Genomic DNA, 20,400 nt, shown 5'->3' with positions numbered 1-20,400 from the left:
GGGGGCAGGTGCCACGGCCACCTCCCCCAACCATCCAAGCTCTCCACCATACCTCTGCCCCCCCGGGAACCCACCTTGAGCTCCCCAACATCCTGGTAATTGTAGAGCACGGCTCGGATCTCCACTTGCTCGTTGCGCACGACAGAGTAGGGCAGCCGCAGGTCGATGAAGAAGTCTTGCATCACCGTGACCTCATAGGGGTCAGCCACGCAGATCCCTGCCCAGGAGTGGAGTGTCAAGGGAAGGAGGTGGACAGGCTCTCAGTGCTTACCCCTCACTGCGGGAGCTGTGTCAGGCTCAGCCTGCGTTTGTGCAAGCCCAGGGGCTAAACAATTGCACAGGTGACACATTAGCGATAGTGGTGGCAGCTGGGAGTCACTGTCATGAACGGGTTCCATTTTCTTCTTGTAGTTTCACTCATAGGCAGGTGTGCAGGGGGAAGGGCTCGAGCACACCCGAAGGGTCCGTACCTGGGCTCTCCAAAATGGTAGCCTGAGCTTTCTCTGGCCCCTGGGCACTTGGAATGTGGCTAGCTCAGAAAACTCTTTAACACATGCTTGGAACAATTTGCATACGCCAACCTACCTTTTCAGCTGTACATTTTGCAAACCCTACAACACAGATCAAAGTATTTCCAATGAAAGGCTAGGGGCGCCTTTCCACTGACTGGCTCCGTCAGTGGTGGGTGTGATGCTTGACCTGGGGCCATGAGTTCAAGCTCACGTGGGGTGTGGAGATGACTTACAAATAAAATTAAAATCTTTAAAAAGAAAAAGGTGAGCACCCTCCTTGAGATGCTCTGCAGACATAAATATGTACTAGAGTTCAAAGGCTATTTACAAACAAAAGCAAAATGCATTTTTCACAATTTCGAGATATTAATAGGTTACTCTTAAATATCAATAGATGATTATTATAACATTATCATTAGCATGATGGTGGGTTTTTTTCAACATATTTTTCAGCATATTTTTTCAACATATTTACCACAAGTTGCAAGAATAACATTGTGGAGAGATATTTGGTTACAGAAAATGTATGATAAAATTGATGTCACCTCCTCTTTTTTTATGGGGCTCCCAGAAAATTTAAAATGACATGCAGCTTGCATCGTATTTCTGGTGGACAGTGCTGATCTACAGGCAGTGAAAATGACTGCAAAACCGATGGTTAATTTGTGATTCAACAGCTACTTGGCTATATTGAAGCACTCGGTAGATGCAAGCAAAATGTGCCAAAGCTTTATCATATTGAAATGTTACACTAAAAAAATAAATAAAAATAATGTTGCACCAAAGGTGTATTAAAATTTGGGGCACCTGGGTGGCTCAGTCGGTTAAGCATCTGACTCTTGATTTTCGCTCGGGTCATGATTTCCGGGTGCCTGAGTTAGAGTCTGGTGTCAGGTTCTGAGCTGATGGTGTGGAGACTGCTAGGGATTCTCTTTCTCTCTCTCTGCCCGCGTGCTCTTCCTCTCCCCCCCTCTCTCAAAATAAACATTTAAAAAAGACAGTTAAGGAAAAGAAATACATAAAAATTTAGTATACATATATATGTATATGTATATATACCTTATTTTTCAGCAATGGAAAAAAATAGAGGCTTGAACCTTGAGCCTTGAAAATCCTTATTTCCTAACCTACGGTCATTATTTCTCATTCTCGCAGGGGTCTGTTATAGTCATGGGAGGTAGTTACCATTTCTTATCTACCATTCATTTTTACATTTTTAAAAAAGTTTATTTAACTTTGGCCATCTCTACACCCAATGTGGGGCTCCAACTCACAATCCCAAGATCAGGAGTCACAGGCTTTTCCAACTGAGTCAGCCAGCAGCCCCTGTTTTCACATTCTTAAAGCCAGATTTAATTTACTCTGGTGGGTGAAAAACCAGCTTTTGCACCACAAACAGGAGGCTACCTCCAGGGGAACAAAACGGTTTTGTTTTGTTAAATACTGGCCAGCTCACGTTGTGCCTGCAGAAAGCAGACCTGCTCTCTCCTTGCTAATCCAACTCAGTCAAGACCTACAGAGGAGATGAGGACATCCTTGCACCAGACTTCGCTTTCCCTTGAACAAGCTAGAAGGAGCGAGAGAGAACAACACATGGAATGACTTCTGACACACCATCCGTGTTATGTTTGAGGCAGAGAAACACCTACTCTCCGTGACCCTGGAAGGACAGCTACATGTCACCGCATGTTGGTCCAAACCCATGGAAGGTACATCACTGAAAGGGAACCCTAGCTTTTGACTGCAGTTGATGATAATGTATCAGTGTTGTCCCAGAGATTTTGGCAAAGGTACCACCTAATGCAAAAAAGGGTTAGAGATGGGAATTGGGGGGAATTGAGGAGTGAGTGGTAATTCTCAGTTGTTTCTGTAGACCTAAATTGTTTAAAAAAACCCATAAATTAGGGGCCCCTGGGTGGCTCAGTTGGTTGGGCGTCCAACTTCGGCTCAGGTCACGATCTCACAGTTTGTGGGTTTGAGCCCCATGTCGGGCTCTGTGCTGACAGCTTAGAGCCTGGAGCCTGCTTCAGGTTCTGTGTCTCCTTCTCTCTGCCCCTCGCCACCCCCACTCGCACTCTGTCTCTGTCTCTGTCTCAAAAACAAATAAATATTTAAAAAAATTAAGAAAACCCATTAATTAAAAAAATATCAACCAGGGCACCTGAGTGGTTCAGTCAGTTACACATCTGACTCTTGTTCTCAGCTCAAGGTCATGATCTCATGGTTCATGAGTTCGAGCCCTGCATTGGGCCCTGTACAGCCGACAGTGCACAGCCTGCTTGGGATTCTCTCTCTCTGCCTCTATCTTCCCCTCCCTCAAACATACTGCCTCTCTCTCTCTCAAAATAAATAAATAAGCTTAAAAATATAATCGTACCTGGTAAGACAACAGTATTGAGAAGATGTCACACGGGTACAGAGAGCAGAATAGAAAAACCATAGGGCCCTTTAAGATGCTGACCCCATCACTCCCAGGGGGCATTGGGCAACTTCTGGGGATATTTGGGGGACATGTTACAACGGGGGTGGGGTGCTCCTGAAGTCTTGTAGGTAGAGGCCGCGAATGCTGCTCAACATCCGATATTGCACAGAGAACCTTCCACAGAGAACCACCTAGCCCTGAACAACATCAGTGATGAGGTGCAGAGACCCTGGTGCAGGACAGGCCTTCCCCAACCTCCAGACACACACAACCCCCCACTCCCCGCCCCGTGGGTCATGTTAAATGCAGGTTCTGATTCAGCAGGTCAGGAGTGGGGTCCAAGATTCTGAATTTCTACAAACCCCCAGGGAAAGCACCTTTGCCAGATTGCTAGTGGTTCAGGGAGCAGGCTTTCAGAAGCAGGGATCTAAACTGTGCCTTTCAACTTTCTCTTTTCAAGCTGCAAGAACCTTTCTTATTTCAAGGAAACCTCACGCAGGCCCTCCATATGCGAACAGGGACAACGAGGAGATAGGAAGATGCTCTGATCTGAAACGCGGGCGGGGGCCACCGACCAGAAGTGTGCTGAGCTGTTACTGGAGCTCCAGACGAAAGGAAAAGTATGTGCCCCATGAATGCATGCACCACCCTCCCTCGGTCAGGAGAAACTGCCAGTTTCAGTTCCCTCAGTTAAAAAAGACAAGCAAAGACGCAGGTTTTGAACATCTTGAAGCCAGGAAAGGGAAGTGATAATAATGTGTAATGTATTATAAATGGTAACAAAACAAAATTATTAAACACATTGGTTTCGCATGAAAGAGATATTCATGCCTCCTGTCCTGAGTCTTCACATGTCCTTTTTAATGTTTCAATATTTTTTTCAACTACTTTAATGCTCAGGGAAAAAATTAACCTTTACAATGTACCTAAATCATGGGGCGCCTCATTGGCCCAGTCACTTAAGCCTCTGACTTTGGCTCAGGTCATGACCTCACAGGTTTGTGGGTTTGAGCCCTGCGTTGGGCTCTGTGCTGACAGCTTAGTGCCTGGAGCCTGCTTTGGATTCTGTGTCTCCCTCTCTCTGCCCCTCCCCCACTCGTGCTCTCTCTGTCTCTCAAAAATAAATAAATAAATAAATATTAAAACCCCCCACAAAATGTACCTAAATCAAGTACAGGGGGCAGGGGGCACACATTTTCCCTCTTGCCTCAAACTCCAATATGGTTGGAGTGGTGCTGGCTTCTATTTACAATGGAGATATTTTGTTCATCATTGATTTTTTTTTTTTTTTGGATTCACATTGATTTTTTTCAAAATCATCACATGAAAATATTACTCATCTGGTCTTAAAGTTATTGCCTCTCTCTCCTCATCCTGCTCTCAGGCCTGCCTGAGATCATCACATTAGACCAGGGCTTGCCAGCTCCCTGTGGTGGATCCCCCACCCCCTGGGATACCTTTTACCCAAGATTCACAATCTGACTGTCTGTGTTCCAATCATGCATTTCATCCTGCTTCCTCTTTTATATTTTCTTAATCACTTTACCCATTATCCTTGTCAACATGTCAACATCACCCCTTAAGGGTGTTTTTTGCTGCAAATTATTCTAGAGACTGTGCATGTCAACATGGGGGAGATTGTATGTAAGGGGTGGGTGGAATGGAGGTATGTGGGAACTCTTTGTATCTTCCCCTCAATTTTGCTGTGAACCTAAAACTTTTCTCAAAAGAAAATTTATTTACAAAAAGCACTATGTTCCCACAGAATATGATCTGACACTCCTCTAGTCACCTGGGAGCAGAGTGTCAGACACCAAGAAACAGGGGATCTCTCTGGATGGGATGAGAAAATGCCCAGTGTCCCTGGGATCTCTGCCTGCTGAGCATGGGGGCACCAACTTCACTCACCTTTCTTGTCTGACAAGCTCACGGCCAGAATCTCCCAGGTGGTGATGGAGTCTTTCAAAAATATATTCATGGTCTTTGTGGAGATTCTGGATGGAGGAGAAGTGGGGATATTAAAAAGAGGCAGGTGTCAGAGGTACGGGGGAAGCTGGTGTGGAAGGGTCCCAAGGGGCATGTTGGAGGGATGGGTGGGGGCTGGGCACATGGAGGGAGCCTGACTCTTGATTTTCTTTCTAGGCTGGGTTGTGGAGTTGCACAGTGATTCCAGAAAAGAGGTGCATAGGGTACATACAAATGAAGTGGTCCAGTCTGGGCTGCCATAGGAGCTGGCCTGGGGGTTGGGTTAAGGTGGGGGGTGTCTCAGCCTTACCCATCTTTTGCAGGTTCATTGAGATCCTCCATGCGCCACAGCCAGCTCTCAGGGAACTGGCTTCGGGAAATGATATCTTCTTCCGGGATTATATCCTCATCCAAGTCACCTAGGAGGCACGGGTGAGGAGAGGGCATTATGGGTTTAGAACACACCCATTTCTCCACTGTCCCCAGAGATATTTATCTCTACACATCTCTGGATTAACTTTATAGTTAATAAACTTTATAGTTTATTTGATTTTCTTCCCGACCTTTTTTTATGCCCCTTTCATTTTTCTCTTTGTATGGGAATCAGGCTCCCCTCACCTTTCTTTTTTCCAGGGTTCCTTCAATGAACAAAGGAAAACATACCTGGTGGAAGGTCCAAACCATCACCACCATGAGCAGTGGGATAGAACAGCCAAATATGCAACAGAGTGCATGATCACACTCCACAAACACTTCTGGAAGTCCCAGGACCTGGGCAGTGTATGACCTATTCTTAATATAGTAGGACTCACAGGTGCAGGATGCATAACAAGCTATTAAAATGTGTAAAAATCAGAAACCTAGCCAAAATGATGAAATGGAAGAATTCTCCTCAAAAGAAATTCCAGGATGAAATGACAGCCAGAGAACTTCTCAAAACAGATCTAAACAATAATTTAGAAAAACCATCATAAGACTGATAGCTGGGCTTGAAAAAAGTATAGAAGACAGCAAAGAATCTATTGCTGAAGAGATCAAAGACCTATGAAATAATCAAGGTGGATTAAGAAATGTTGTAAATGAGATGCAAAATAACCCAGCTGCAGTGACAGCAAGGATGGAAGAAGTAGAGGAGAGAATAAGTGAAACAGAAGATAAAATTATGGAAAATGATGAAACTAAAAACAGGAGGGCAAGGAAATTTTAGACCATGAGGGGAGAATTAGAGACCTAAGTGATTCCTTGAAATGAAATAAATCTGTATCATAGGTGCTCCAGAAGAAGAAGAGAGAGAAAGGGTCAGAAGGTTTATTTGAACAAATTATAGCTGAGAACTTCCCTCATCTGGGGAAGGAAACAGGCATTCAAGTGCAAGAGGTACAAGAACTCCCTTCAAAATCAACATAAACAGGCCAATACCATGACATATCATAGCGAAAGTGGAAAAATACAAAGATAAAGAGAATTCTGAAAGCAGCTAGGGAAAAAATAGGTCTTAACCTACAAGGGTAGACACAGAAAGGTAGTAGCAGACCTGTCCACTGAAACTTGGCAGGCCCGAAGGGAGTGGCAGGAAATATTCAATGTGCTGAATAGGAAAAATATGCAGCCAAGAATCCTTTATCTGGCAAGGCTGTCATTAAGAATAAAAGGAGAGATAAAGGCTTTCCCAAACAAAAACTGAAGGAGTTTGTGACCACTAAGCCAGCCCTGCAGGAGAGCCTAAGCGGGACTCTGTGAGTGGAAAGCAGCAAAGACTACAAGGGACTAAGACATTACCATAAGTGCGAAACCTGTAGATAACCCAATGACACTAAATCCATCTCCTTCAATAATCACTGTGAATGTAAATGGACTAAATGCCTCAATGAAAAGACATAGGGTATCAGAATGGATAAAGAAACACGATCCATCTATATGTTGCTTACAAGAGACTCATTTTAGACCTAAGGACACCTGTAGATTGAAAGTGAGGTGACGGAGAACCATCTGTCATGCTATGGGACATCAAAAGAAAGCTGGAGTAGCCATACTTGTATCAGACAAACTATATTTTAAAACAAAGACTGTAACAAGAGATGAAGTAGGCCATTATATCATAAACGAGGGGTCCATCATCAAGAAGAGCTAAATTGTAAATATTTATGCCCCCAACATGAAACACCCAGACCTATAAATCAATTAATTACAAACATAAATAAACATGTAGATAATACGGTTGTTCTGGAGGGGACTTTAATACTCCACCTGCAGCAATGGAAAGATCATCTAGGCAGAAAATCAATAAGGAAACAATGGCTCTGAATGACACATTGGACCAGATGGACTTAACATATATTCAGAACTTTTCATTCAAAAGCAGAAGAATACACATTCTTCTTGAAGGCACATGGAACATTCTTGAAAATAGATTACATACTAGGTCACAAAACAGCTCTCAACAAGTACAAAAGGATTGTAATCATACCATGCACATTTTTGGATCACAACACTGTGAAACTTGAAATCAACCACAATAAAAAATCTGGAAAGCCCCCAAATGCATTGACATTAAAGAACATCCTACTAAAACATAAAGGGGTAAACTGGGATATTAAAGAAGAAATTAAAAAATGTATGGAAGCAGATGAAAATGAAAACATGACAGTCCAAACCCTTTGGGATGCAGCAAAGGCAGTTCTAAGAGGACAACACATTGCAATTCACACCAATCTCAAGAAGCAAGAAAGGTCCCACATACATAACCTAACCTCACATCTAAAGGAACTAGAAAGGCAGCAGCAAAGAAAGCCCAAGGCCAGCAGCAGGAGATAAATAATAAAGATAAGAGCAGAAGTAAACAATATAGAATCCAAAAAAAAAAAACCAAAAACAAAACAGAACAGATCAATGAATCTAAGAGTTGGTTTTGTGAAAGAATAAATAAAATTGATAACCTCTTAGCCAGGGTTCTTAAAAATAAAAGCGAGAGGACCCCAACAGATAAAATCATGAATGAAAGAGGAGAGATCACAACCAGCGCCACAGAAATACAAACAATTATTCAAGAATACAATGAAAAATGATATGCCAACAAACTGGAAAATTTTGTAGAAATGGACAAATTCCTAGACACCCACACACTACCCAGACTGAAAATGGAATAAATAGAAAATTTGAATGGACCCATAACCAGTGAAGGAATTGAATTGGTTTTGAAAAATCTACCAACAAATAGGAGTCCTGGGCCAGATAGTTTTCCAGGGAAATTCTACAAGACATTTAAAGCAAGAGTTCATACCTACACTTCTGAGGCTGTTCCAAAAACGGAAATGGAAGGAAAGCTTCCAGACTCATTCTATGAAGCCAACATTACCTTGATTGCCAAACCAAACAAAGACCCCACTATAAAGGAGAATTACAGGGCAATATCCCTGATGAACATGGATGCAAATATTCTCAACAAATTTGAGATACTAGCAAATTGAATTCAACAGTATATTAAAGGAATCCTTCACCATGATCAATTGGGATTCATTCCTGGGCTACAGTGCTGGGTCAATATTGGCAAATCAATCAATGTGATACACCACATTAATAGAAGAAAATATAAGAACCATATGATCCTGTCAATAAATGTAGAAAAAAGCATCTAACAAAGTACAGCATCCATTCTTAATAAAAACTCTCAAGATCATTGGGGTAGAAGGAACATACCTTATCATCAAAGCCATATGAAAGGCCCACAGCTAATATCATCCTCAATGGGGAAAAACAGAGCTTTCCCCCTGAGATCATGAACATGACAGGGGTGTGCACTCTCACCACTGTTGTTAAATGTGGTGTTGGGTGTTGTAGACCCAGCAATCAGACAACAAAATGAAATAAAACTCATCCAAATTGGCAAAGAAGAAGCCAGACTTTCACTCTTCACAGATGACATGATACTCTACCTGGAAAACCCAAAAGACTCCACCAAAAACTGCTAGAACTGATCCATGAATTCAGTAAGGTCGCAGGATACAAAATAAATGTACCAAAATAGGTTACATTTCTCTACACCAATAAGGGAGCAACAGAAAGAGATATCAAGGAATAAATACCATTTACAATTGCACCAAGAACCATAAAATACCTAGAAAGCCCAACCAAATAGGTGAAAGATCTGTACGCTGAAACCTATACAAAGCTTATGAATGAAATTGAAGACACAAAGAAATGGAAAAACATTCCATGCTCAAGGATTTGAAGAACAAATATTGTTAAAAGGTTGATACTACCCAAAGCAATGTACACATTCAATGCAATCCCAATGAAAATAGCACCAGCATTCTTCACAGAGCTAGAACAAACAATCCTAAATTTTTTATGAAACCACAAAAGATTCTGAATAGCCAAAGTAATGTTGAAAAAGAAAACCAGGGGCACCTGGGTGGCTCAATTTGGTTAAGCTTTTGACTTCGGCTCAGGTCATGATCTCACGGTCCGTGAGTTTGAGCCCCATGTCAGTCTCTGTGCTGACACCTCAGAGCCTGGAGCCTGTTTCAGATTCTGTGTCTCCCTCTCTCTCTGACCCTCCCCCGTTCATGCTCTGTCTCTCTCTGTCTCAAAAATAAATAAACGTTAAAAAAAAAAATTAAAAAAAAAAAAAAAGAAAACCAATGGCAGAGGCATCACCATCCCGGATTTTAGCCTATATTACAAAGCTGTAATCATCAAGACAGTATGGTATTGGCACAAAAGCAGACACATAGACCAGTGGAATAGAACAGAGAACCCAGAAATGGACCCACAAATGTATGACCAACTAATCTTCAACAAAGCAGGAAAGAGTATCCAATGGAAAAAAGACAGTCTCTTTAGCAAATGGTGCTGGGAGAACTGGACAGCAACATGCAGAAGAATGAACCTGGACCACTTTCTTACACCATACACAAAAATAAATTGAAAATGGATGAAAGACCTAAATATGAGACAGGAAACCATAAAGATCCTACAGGAGAAAACAGGCAACAACCTCTTTGTCTTCACCTGCAGGAACTTCTTAACATGTCTCCGAAGGCAAGGGAAATAAAGGAAAAATGAACTGTTTGGGACCTCATCAGGATAAAAAGCCCCTGCATAGCATAGGAAACAATCGACAAAACTAAAAGGCAACTGACGGACTGGGAGAAGATATTTTCAAACGACATATCAAATAATGGGTTAGTATCTGAAATCTATAAAGAACTTACCAAACTCAACACCCAAAAAACAAGTAATCCAGTGAAGAAATGGGCAGAAGACATAAATAGACACTTTTCCAAAGAAGACATACAGATGGCAAACAGACACATGGAAAGGTGCTCAACATCGCTCATCATCAGGGAAATACAAATCAAAACCACATTGAGATACCACCTCACATGGGTCAGAGTGGTTAACATTAACAACTTAGGAAACAACAGATGTTGTAGAGGATGTGAAGGAAGGGGAACCCTCTTGCAGTGTTGGTGGGGATGCAAACTCTGGAAAACAGTGTGGAGATTCCTCAAAAAATTAGAAATAGAATTACAGTACGACCCAATAATAGCACTACTAGGAATTTATCTAAAGGATAAAGAGTGCTGATTCATAGGGGCACTTGTACCCCAATGTTTATAGCAGCGCTTTCAAAAATAGCCAAATTATGGAAAGAGCCTAAACACACACACACATACATACAATCGAATACTACTTGGCAATGAAAAAGAATGAAATCTGGCCCTTTGCAACAACGTGGATGGAACTAAAGGGTATTATGCTAAGAGAAATAAGTCAGTCAGAGAAAGACGTATATCATATGACTTCATTCATATGTGGAATTTGAGAAACTTAACACAAGACCAAAGGGGAAAGGAAGGAAATTAAGATAGAACCATAATAGACTCTTAAATACAGAGAACAGACTGGGGATTTATGGGGGCAGGGCTAGGAGGGGGGAGGAAATGGGTGATGGGCATTGAGGAAGGCACTTTGGGGATGACAACGAGGGGTTGTATGTAAGTGATGAATCATGGGAATCTATTCCTGAAGCCAAGATTACACTGTATATTAGCTAACTTGACAATAGAAAAAAAAAAAAAAGAAATTACATAAGGCTGGGGGAGAAAACATCTGAGCATGTGTAAGCCATATCCCATTGGATACTTTTGTCTAGTTTTCCTCTTTGAGAAAGAAAGTCTGTAGGTCGCTGGAGCAGAAGGCAGCAAGCCTAGATTAGAATAATTTGCACAGACTGAAGATACAGCTCTTTGCTCATGTGTGTAGGGAACCTTTTTGTCTTTTTTTGGGGGGTGGTGGTGGAGGGAATGCTAGCCTTCCAGCTAAAATAATACAAAAATATGTGTCCCCTTTGGCAATGTCTGCCTTTAAGAGGTGACTGCATATTTCTAAGCCAAAAAGTAAAAAACTAAAAAATAAAAATATAGGTGTGCACGAAAGGTATGTGTTACCATATAAGGATCCATACCTGCTGTCATACAGGCTACATAAAAATTGATTTGGGGGAAATTTTCCCTTGGCTTTAATTTTGCCCTGATCTGATAGCAGAAAGAGGTTTAGAAATGGACTATCCAGGAATAAGGAGGAACTTTACAGTGGAGAGACCCAGCAGACAGCGCCTTAATCACGTGATCAAGACTCACAGCACCAACAATGGGACAAATCGATGTCTTTGGGCTCCCGACATGATGCACTGAGAATCCATAGTGTCTCTCCTGTGACAGTGCTGCCCCCAAATGCAAAACCTGGATGTCATTACGAGGAAGCATGGCGCCAACCCAAACCGTGGGACAGCCCCCCAAATAGCCGGACATGAAAGTCACTCAAGACGGCTGTGCTGCCAGGGGTTGAGCAGATCCAGGACACTAAGGAGACCCCACCAGTAAATACGACGTCTGTTCCTGCACAGATCCTTTTCCTATAAAGGATCCAGACCAAACCAAAGGGAAACCACTGGCCAGCCTGAACGGGGCTGGAGGTTTTGGTGGTGGTAACAAGTCAACATTAATGTCCTCATTCTGATGCCTGTGCTGTGGTTTTGTGGGAGAATATCTTTGCTTCTAGAAATTCCACACGGAGCTAATTAGGGGCCTCAATGGTGCGGCCTCAAATGATTCAGAGAGATAAAAGGTTTTTATGCCCATTTCTCCTTTTTCTGCTTGAGTCTAAAGATTAAAAAAAAAATGATTATGTTTGCTTGGATCGGGCAGCCTGCCACTTATGGCGTTTCCCCATCTTCCTTAGTTTTTAAGCAAAGGGGTTTTGTTTTGTGACTTTTCATCCTGTGGTCGATAAGGTAACTTCGCTCGGTTTTAAGAGCTGCTCACACTGGCCCTTGTTCTCAGAGCCCAATTTGGACGACACAGTTTCTGGTCCCCCATGAAAACGATGGGATGTGCAAAAGAAGTGTTCAAAGGGCCAGTGAGAAGGGTCAGTGCAGCAAGCACCACTCTGCACACAGGGGTTAAAAAGAGCAATCTGGACAGGGTGGGCCGAGAGGGAATCTGCCAGGGGCACCCTCACGACAGGGGCCATGCTGCCCGTGGTGCGGGGGGCTCTCTGTGGGCTTGGTTTCCACTGCACCCATCCTAGCAGAAAGGCCTTTCTCTACATAAGACACATCAAAAAGCATTTTTAAAAAGCAGACACCAGGCCTCACTGGGCTCAAAGGCTCTGAGCAAATGGCAGGTAGGATTCCCACCAGTTCTGTCAGGGCCGCCTTATGGTGGGGACCACTCTGGTTCTGCTTTCAATGGGCTTCTTGGAAGAGAAATTTTCTCTTGGCTTAAGATTTATTTGGCCCGACAGAAAACATGAATAGACACTTCTCTAAAGAAGACATCCGGATGGCCAACAGGCACATGAAAAGATGTTCAACGTCGCTCCTTATCAGGGAAATACAAATCAAAACCACACTCAGATATCACCTCACGCCAGTCAGAGTGGCCAAAATGAACAAATCAGGATGCTGGAGAGGATGTGGAGAAATGGGAACACTCTTGCACTGTTGGTGGGAATGCAAATTGGTGCAGCCGCTCTGGAAAGCAGTGTGGAGGTTCCTCAGAAAATTAAAAATAGACCTACCCTATGACCCAGCAATAGCACTGCTAGGAATTTACCCAAGGGATACAGGAGTGCTGATGCATAGGGGCACTTGTACCCCAATGTTTATAGCAGCACTCTCAACAATAGCCAAATTATGGAAAGAGCCTAAATGTCCATCAACTGATGAATGGATAAAGAAATTGTGGTTTATGTACACAATGGAATACTACATGGCAATGAGAAAGAACGAAATAGGGCCCTTTGTAGCAACGTGGATGGAACTGGAGAGTGTGATGCTAAGTGAAATAAGCCATACAGAGACAGACAGATACCATATGGTTTCACTCTTATGTGGATCCTGAGAAACTTAACAGAAACCCATGGGGGAGGGGAAGGAAAAAAAAAAAGAGGTTAGAGTGGGAGAGAGCCAAAGCATAAGAGACTGTTAAAAACTGAGAACAAACTGAGGGTTGATGGGGGGTGGGAGGGAGGGGAGGGTGGGTGATGGGTATTGAGGAGGGCACCTTTTGGGATGAGCACTGGGTGTTGTATGGAAACTAATCTGACAATAAATTTCATATATTAAAAAAAAAAAAGATTTATTTGGCCCGAGATGTAAAGTTTCAAGTGTGCACATGTTTTGTCTTATCCAGAACTGAATGAATGAATGAATGAATTAGTGAATGAATGAATGAAAACAAATCAACAGATGTTGTTAGGCATTGAGTTAGGCACCTCTTTGGAAAGCACCCTAAATGAGTTTTCTTTGGTAAAGGCAGGCTAAAAACTCATCTCAGACAGAAACAACTTCCCCCCTCAGACAGTCCCTCCTTCCTCCACAGAAGGGTACACATGCCCCTCTCAGACAGGTGGACCCTCTCCCCTCAGATAGGCCCTCCCCTTCAGACAGGCTCTCCTCTCCGCTCAGACAGAGGCATCCTTCCTCCCAGACTGGCCCCTTCCCTTCTCACATAGGTCCTCCTTCCCCAGACAGGTCCTGCCCCCTCAGACCAAGCCCTCCCCCATCAGACTGGTCCTCCCTCCTCTAGCAAGCCCCCCCCCCCCCGCTGGGTCTCCTCCCTCTGACAGGGTCTCCCCACCCAGACAGGTCCTATCCTCTCCCACCAGGCCCTCCTCCATCAGACCAGGCCTCCTCTCCTTAACGGAGCATCCCCACTCTAGCTGGGCCTCCTCCCTCAGACCACAACCTTCCCCATCAGACCAGGTCTCCCCTCTCTCACTGAGCCTCCCAACTCTGGCTGAAGGTATTCCCCCCCTACTGGGCCTTCCTGCTCAGACAGGTCCTACCCCCTCAGACCAGGCCCTCCCCCCTCTGAGGAAACCTCCCCAGTCTGGCCAGCCTCTCCCCTCACACCACACCCTCCCCCTTCTGATCCAGCCTCCCCACTCTGGCCAGCCTCCTAGTTTAGGCCAGCCCTTCCTCCGTCAAACCAGGCCCTCCCCCTCTGACCCAGCCTCCCCACTCTGGCCAGCCCACAGGCAAGTGGACTCACTCCGGGCCAATCCCAGGTGGGCACTACGGGTGTGGTTGAGCCTCAGCTGGGTGATGTAGTTGCAACAGTCCAGAAAGGCCTTCACGCACGAGGCCTCGTGCTGGATGAACCGGGCCCTGCGCTCGCACGAGAACTTCATGGGGTTCTCCCGCATGCCATGTTCACAGCACTTGCGCAGCTCCTTCGGGTACTGACCCGCTGCGTGGACACGACACCGGTCAGGGCCTCAGCTGGGACCTCAAGGCAGGAGGAGCTCGGGCGGACCAAGGGTAGGACGTCCCCAGGGCCCGGCCCTGCCCTCCTCCCTCCTGGGCTGGATCCCAGATGGGCAGGGTTTGGGGGGAGGGTGGGGAGCCCCACCTTTGTCCATCCTCTTTTCTGTGAGCATCACCGAGCGGCGGCGCCGGGTAGCTGGTTTGGGGCACTCGGGATCTGAGGGGAGGGCACACGCGAACAAGATGGGTTAAGCGTCAACTGAGGGTCCCTGATGTACTCCTCTCAGTAGCCGTGAGGGAGGGGTGTTGCTGCTCCCATTTGACAGATGAGGAAACTGAGGCTCAGCGGGCAGTGATTCACTAGGTGGGGGCTGGGGCAGGACTTGAACCCAGGGCCCCCACCTGCTCTCAGCATCTGAGGACCTCAGAACAGTGCCCTCCACCTGCTCTCAGCATCTGGGGTGCAGGCCCCACACCTCCCGGGCCCTCACCTGTCCTATCCGGGGTCTGCAAGTTTGTGTTGGTCTGGAAGGCCAGCCCTGCGTCCGTGAAGACGCCGGCATAGTCCTTCCCGCTGCCTGGAGTGCAGCCGATGTCAGCCTTCTCCACCACGTTCCAGATCTGCGGGAGGGCAGGGGTCACCAGGCTGACATGTCTGACCGCCCCTGCGTTCTGGTCCCAGACCCCTCTCAGAGCTGTGTGCACAGCCCCCGCCAACCACCCCCCAGCGCGGACTCCTCCATCTACGCTCCCACCCGCAGCCTTCACTTCCGCGCCACGTCTGTGTCCGTCCCAGCCTCCGTCCCGCCCACGCCTAACCCCACTTCCGGTTCCCTTCTGAGCGCCACCCGCGCCTCAGCCCCACGCCACCCCTTTGCTTCCGCCACACCCCAGCGGTACGGGGCGCACCTTGCTTTGAGTTAACTTATTCTTCTTGTTCAGCACGAACACGCCCTTGTCCACCGCCACGAGCCCTACTCGGGCTCCTCTGTCACCCTCAATCTTGAGGGTCATCTGCTGGCCAGGTATGTACACCCTCTCTTCCTTCCTGCCACCTTTCACCACCAGCTGTTGCGGGGGGGGGGGGGTGTGCACAGAGGTAGGAGTGAGGGGTCAGCCCTGCCAGGCTGGGTCTCCATCAGCAGTCAGCCCAGGGCAGTGTCCGTGCTGTGCTGGTCAGGAAGGGGCAACGGTGGAGACAGACAGACTGAAGGCGGAAAGGCCAGCAGGGAGGGAGATACTGAGGCTGAAACAGAGGTGGGGAGAGAAGGAGCTGGAAAAGGAGAAGATGGGCCTTGGTTGGGGAGCCCACCCAGAAGGCTGGAGAGAGGCAGAGACGGAGCGAGCACTGGCCAGGCGGGGAGTGCCAAGATGGGTGGAGAGGAAGGCTCCGGAAGCTTACCTTGCCCACACAGGAGTCCTTGACATCCACCCACACGGAATCGGCCACCACCTCCCTCTGGCCATTGTTGTTAATGAAGGTGTAATAAGCCACCAGGCGGAAGGAAGGAATGAAGTCCTCAGTGATGGTCAGGGGCAGCGCGTACATGTCCTGGCCGGGCTCCCGCGTCTGACGCTCCGCCTTCAACAGCTTCCCTTTGTTCATGATCTGGGGGAGACAGGTTGGCGTAAGGAAGAATCAGCAAGGTGGAGGGGGGTGGCCCTGGACTAGGGGTGCTGCAGAAGTAAGGAGGAGGGGTCTGGGGATCCTAGGAGGGCACGGACCAGGTAGGTGAAGTAGCGGATATTGTTCTCCTGGGTGGTGGTGGGGTCAATTCGCAGGTGGAAGTTGACGTTGAGATCTTCCCCTGGCTTGAGCTCCACGCGAGGCACAGAGATGTGCAGGTAGTTATTACTCATGGTGCTGTAGGGTTGGGCGTTCATAGTCCTGTTGGTCTGTCGTGACTCTGGGATACCATCCTTCCTAGTGCTTACCTGGGTGAGGAAAGGGGATGAATTCTGGCCCCCCAAAGATGTCCACATCCTAATCCCTGGGACCTGGGAATATGGTACCTTCCCTGGCCAGAGGAACTTTGCAAATGAGATTAACTTAAGGGTCTGAGGATGGGGACTCTGTTTTGGATTATCCGGGTGGGTCAAATGTAATCACCAGATCCTTATAATATACCTATGCAGATGGCCAGACTGCTGGTGCAGATAAGATCCCCTCTATGCAGATGAAAACACTCTATGTGAATGGCAGGATGCCCTGATACAATAAAAGGACCCCACTCCTCACATGGCAGGATGACTGTGGCAGAGGACAGAGTTCCTCCCTGCAAATACAGTCCCCTATCTCCCAGAAGTGGGGCTAGAGGAGGGTGAGGACTCACGGTGATGGGCAGGGACCTAAAGGTTTTGTGTGTGTTGATGATCAGCTTGGCCACGCCGTCTTCCTGGGTGAAGGAGCGTGATTTGGAGTACTGGGTCACCACGGGGACGTTGCGTGCTGGGGAGCCGTCAGGGTTCGTCACAAACACCTGCGGGTGCAGCGCAGGGGCAGGTGGAGGGCATTCAGGTCGACCCAGAGGCGTGGCTGATGCTCAGGGGAAGGGTGGGGGAGGCAGTCCCACCCCGGGTCTCACCATGAGGTCAAAGGGCATGCCTGGTTTGAAGAACTTGGAAGTCTTGGTGAAGTGGATCTGGTAGGGGGAGGTCACGATGGGGATCCCGCTGCGCTCCGCCTCCACCATGTCGCTGCCTGAGGGAGCCAGCCGTGAGGGCAGGTTCCTGGGCCACCCCTCCAGGTTGGACCACACCTTACACAGGGCCTCCCTCAGACTGGGCCTCCTGCATCAGACTGGCTGGAACCTTCATTCTGTTCCTCCCCCATCAGACTGGGTCTCCTCTGTCAGACAGCTTCCCACCTTCATACTGGGCCTCCCCTCTCAGACTGGGCCTCCTCTATCAGATTGGATCCCACTTTCATACTGGGCCTCCCCCATCAGACTGGGCCTCGTCTACAGACTGGATCCCACCTTCATAGTGGGCCTCCCCCCTCAGACTGGGCCTCCTCTATCAGACTGGATCCCACTTTCATTCTGAGGCCCCCTCCCCCCTCAGACTGGGCTCCTCTATCAGACTGGATCCCACATTCATATTGGGCCTCCCCCCTAAGACTGGGGCTCCCCTGTCAGACTGGATCCCACCTTCATTCTGGCCTGCCCCCTCACTGGGCCTCCTGTATCAGACTGGCTCCCACCTTCATACTGGGCCTCCCCTCTCAGACTGGGCCTCCTCTATCAGACTGGATCCCACTTTCATCTGGGACTCCCTCCACCCTCAGAATGGGCCTCCTTTGTCTAACTGGGCATCACTTTACTCTGGATATTCTCTCTTACACTTGGCCTCTCCCTTCAGACTGGGCCTCCTCTATCAGATTGGATCCCACATTCTACTGGGCCTTCCCCGTCAGGCTGGGCCTCCTGTATCAGACTGGATCCCACTTTCATAATGGACCTCCCCCCTCAGACTGGGCCTCCCATGTCAGACTGGATCCCACCTTCATTCTGGCGTCCCCCCATGAGATTGGGCCTCCTCTATCAGACTGGATCCCACATTCATACTGGGCATCCCCCCCTCAGACTGGGCCTCCTGTATCAGACTGGAATCCACCTTCATTCTGGGCTCCCCCTCACTGGGCCTCCTCTGTCAAACTGGATACCACCTTAATACTGGACTCCCCCATCAGACTGGGCTTCTCTATCAGACTGGATCCCACCTTCATTCTGGCCTCCCCCCATCAGATTGGGGCTCCGCTCAGACTGGATCCCACATTCATACTGGGCCTCCCCCCTCAGACTGGGTCTCCTCTATCAGACTGGATCCCACCTTCATTCTGGCCTCCCCCTCAGACTGGGCCTCCTCTACAGACTGGATCTCACTTTCATTCTGGACCTCCCTGCCTCAGAATGGGCCACCTTTATCAGAATGGATCCCACATGCATTCTGGGCCTCCCCACCTCAGATTGGGCCTCCTGTATCAGACTGGATCCCACCTTTATTCTGGGCTCCCCCCCATTGGGCCTCCTCTGTCTGACTGGATCCCACCTTCATACTGGCCTCCCCCATCAGACTGGGCTTCTCTATCAGACTGGATCCCACCTTCATTCTGGCCTCCCCTCGTCAGATTGGGCCTCTGCTATCAGACTGGATCCCACAATCATACTGGGCCTCCCCCCTCAGACTGGGCCTCCTCTACAGACTGGATCTCACTTTCATTCTGGACTGCCCCCACTCAGAATGGGCCACCTCTATCAGACTGGATCCCACATTCATTCTGGGGCTCCCTCCCCCCTCAGACTGGGCCTCCTCTATCAGACTGGATCCCACTTTCATTCTGGGGCTCCCCCCACCCTCACAATGGGCCTCCTTTGTCTCACTGGGTATCACTTTCCTCCGGATATCCTCTCTTACACTTGGCCTTTGCCCTCAGACTGGTTCTCCCCTGTCACACTGCATTCCACATCCATTCTGGGCCTCTGCCCTCACACTGGGCCTCCCCCCTCATTTGGGTCCCTTTCCTCAGACCAGGCCTCACCTGAGTGCAGGATAACGGTGACAGACACATACAACGACTTCCCCACCAGGGCATCTGCTCCGGAGGGTTCCACCCCGCTCAGCAGGACCTTCTGTTCCAGCCTGGCCTCCCCACTGCCATCATTGATCTGGGGGAGGAAGGAAGGATCAGAGAGGGGGAGGGGCACAGGTGAGGGAGGGGGAAGTCCAAAGTGGAGGAGGCTCAGAGGGGCAGAGCACCTGAACACGGGTGAGGGACTGGGGCAGCGAAATCCTCTGTTCACCATCCTGGACCCCAAAGATGACGAAGGCTATTCCATCCACATTCTTCCCATACAAGAACCTGAGAGGCAAGAGGGTCTCAGATGCTCCTCTCCTGAAGGGCAAGCCTGCCTGCAAACTTCCATGGACCCCTGGTCCCTCGCCTGGTGCTTACCTGGCCAGTATCTGGTTCTTCACTCAGCACCCACCTGGTCCCACACCTGGCCACACTGCACCCGGGTTCCCTTACCAGCCCCTACCTGGCTCCACCCCTAGCTGCCAACCTGGCCTGTCATCTAGCCCTCACCTGGCCCCCCTCCCCTCCCCTCCCGCCTGGCCCCATTCCTAGCCCCTCACCTGGCTGTGATGGTGACCTCCAGGCCCTGTGGGTCATCAATGTAGTAGAATTTCTCTGTAGGCTCCACTTGGACCTCAAAACTGGGCAGCACTGGGGTCGAGATGGCACCAGTAGGCTGTCAGCACTGGGCCTGGCACTTGGGGCCCCCACCCTGACTCCTTCCTCCTCTTACCGTACTCCTTCACCTCGAACTCAGCAGAGAATACCTGCTGTGGGGCATCTTCATAGTGGGCTTCTATCTTCCACTGCCCTGTACTGTGGGGAAGGCAGGTGAGTGAGCCAGCCAGACGCCCTCCCTTGGCACAGGGAACCCCCTCTAGGAGGGCCTGACATACTTGACCTGCTCCGGGATGTTCCAAGACAGGGACAAGATGCCAACCTGGTTCTGAGAAGACAGGGAGTCCTTCTTGATGAGAATATTGTCGGGGGTCTGTGGAGACAGGGAGGGCGTGTCTCTTCAGAGACCTGGCTTAGCCCCTAGGCTCTCTTCCTCCTCTCTGTGTCTGGACACTCTCTGTGTGTCATGACTACTGGGGCAGTGGTTATGAACATGGACTTGAGTCAGTCAGCCTGGGTTCAAATGCCCACT

General features: G+C 48.2%; 1 protein-coding gene across 1 annotated transcript in view; it reads right to left on the bottom strand.

Annotated features, from left to right (window-relative positions):
* Nucleotides 1-20,400, bottom strand: part of LOC106975430 (complement C3) — a 40,050-nt gene that overhangs the window by 16,557 nt on the left and 3,093 nt on the right. The window contains exons 5-20 of the mRNA XM_053219995.1: nucleotides 20,147-20,241; nucleotides 19,984-20,066; nucleotides 19,811-19,901; nucleotides 19,433-19,535; nucleotides 19,215-19,341; nucleotides 17,260-17,375; nucleotides 17,008-17,154; nucleotides 16,400-16,609; nucleotides 16,077-16,283; nucleotides 15,584-15,742; nucleotides 15,166-15,295; nucleotides 14,820-14,891; nucleotides 14,460-14,657; nucleotides 5,210-5,318; nucleotides 4,843-4,928; nucleotides 75-217 (exon numbers count right to left, since the gene is read on the bottom strand). Coding sequence (XP_053075970.1) covers nucleotides 75-217; nucleotides 4,843-4,928; nucleotides 5,210-5,318; nucleotides 14,460-14,657; nucleotides 14,820-14,891; nucleotides 15,166-15,295; nucleotides 15,584-15,742; nucleotides 16,077-16,283; nucleotides 16,400-16,609; nucleotides 17,008-17,154; nucleotides 17,260-17,375; nucleotides 19,215-19,341; nucleotides 19,433-19,535; nucleotides 19,811-19,901; nucleotides 19,984-20,066; nucleotides 20,147-20,241 — 2,076 coding nt within the window. The remainder of the gene's footprint in view (nucleotides 1-74; nucleotides 218-4,842; nucleotides 4,929-5,209; nucleotides 5,319-14,459; nucleotides 14,658-14,819; nucleotides 14,892-15,165; nucleotides 15,296-15,583; nucleotides 15,743-16,076; nucleotides 16,284-16,399; nucleotides 16,610-17,007; nucleotides 17,155-17,259; nucleotides 17,376-19,214; nucleotides 19,342-19,432; nucleotides 19,536-19,810; nucleotides 19,902-19,983; nucleotides 20,067-20,146; nucleotides 20,242-20,400) is intronic.

Source organism: Acinonyx jubatus, chromosome A2 (assembly GCF_027475565.1).
Source record: "Acinonyx jubatus isolate Ajub_Pintada_27869175 chromosome A2, VMU_Ajub_asm_v1.0, whole genome shotgun sequence".
NCBI classification, from domain to species: Eukaryota; Metazoa; Chordata; class Mammalia; order Carnivora; family Felidae; genus Acinonyx; species Acinonyx jubatus.
The sequence above is the reverse complement of the archived record's forward strand: the minus strand, read 5'-3'. Positions and strand labels throughout refer to the sequence as shown.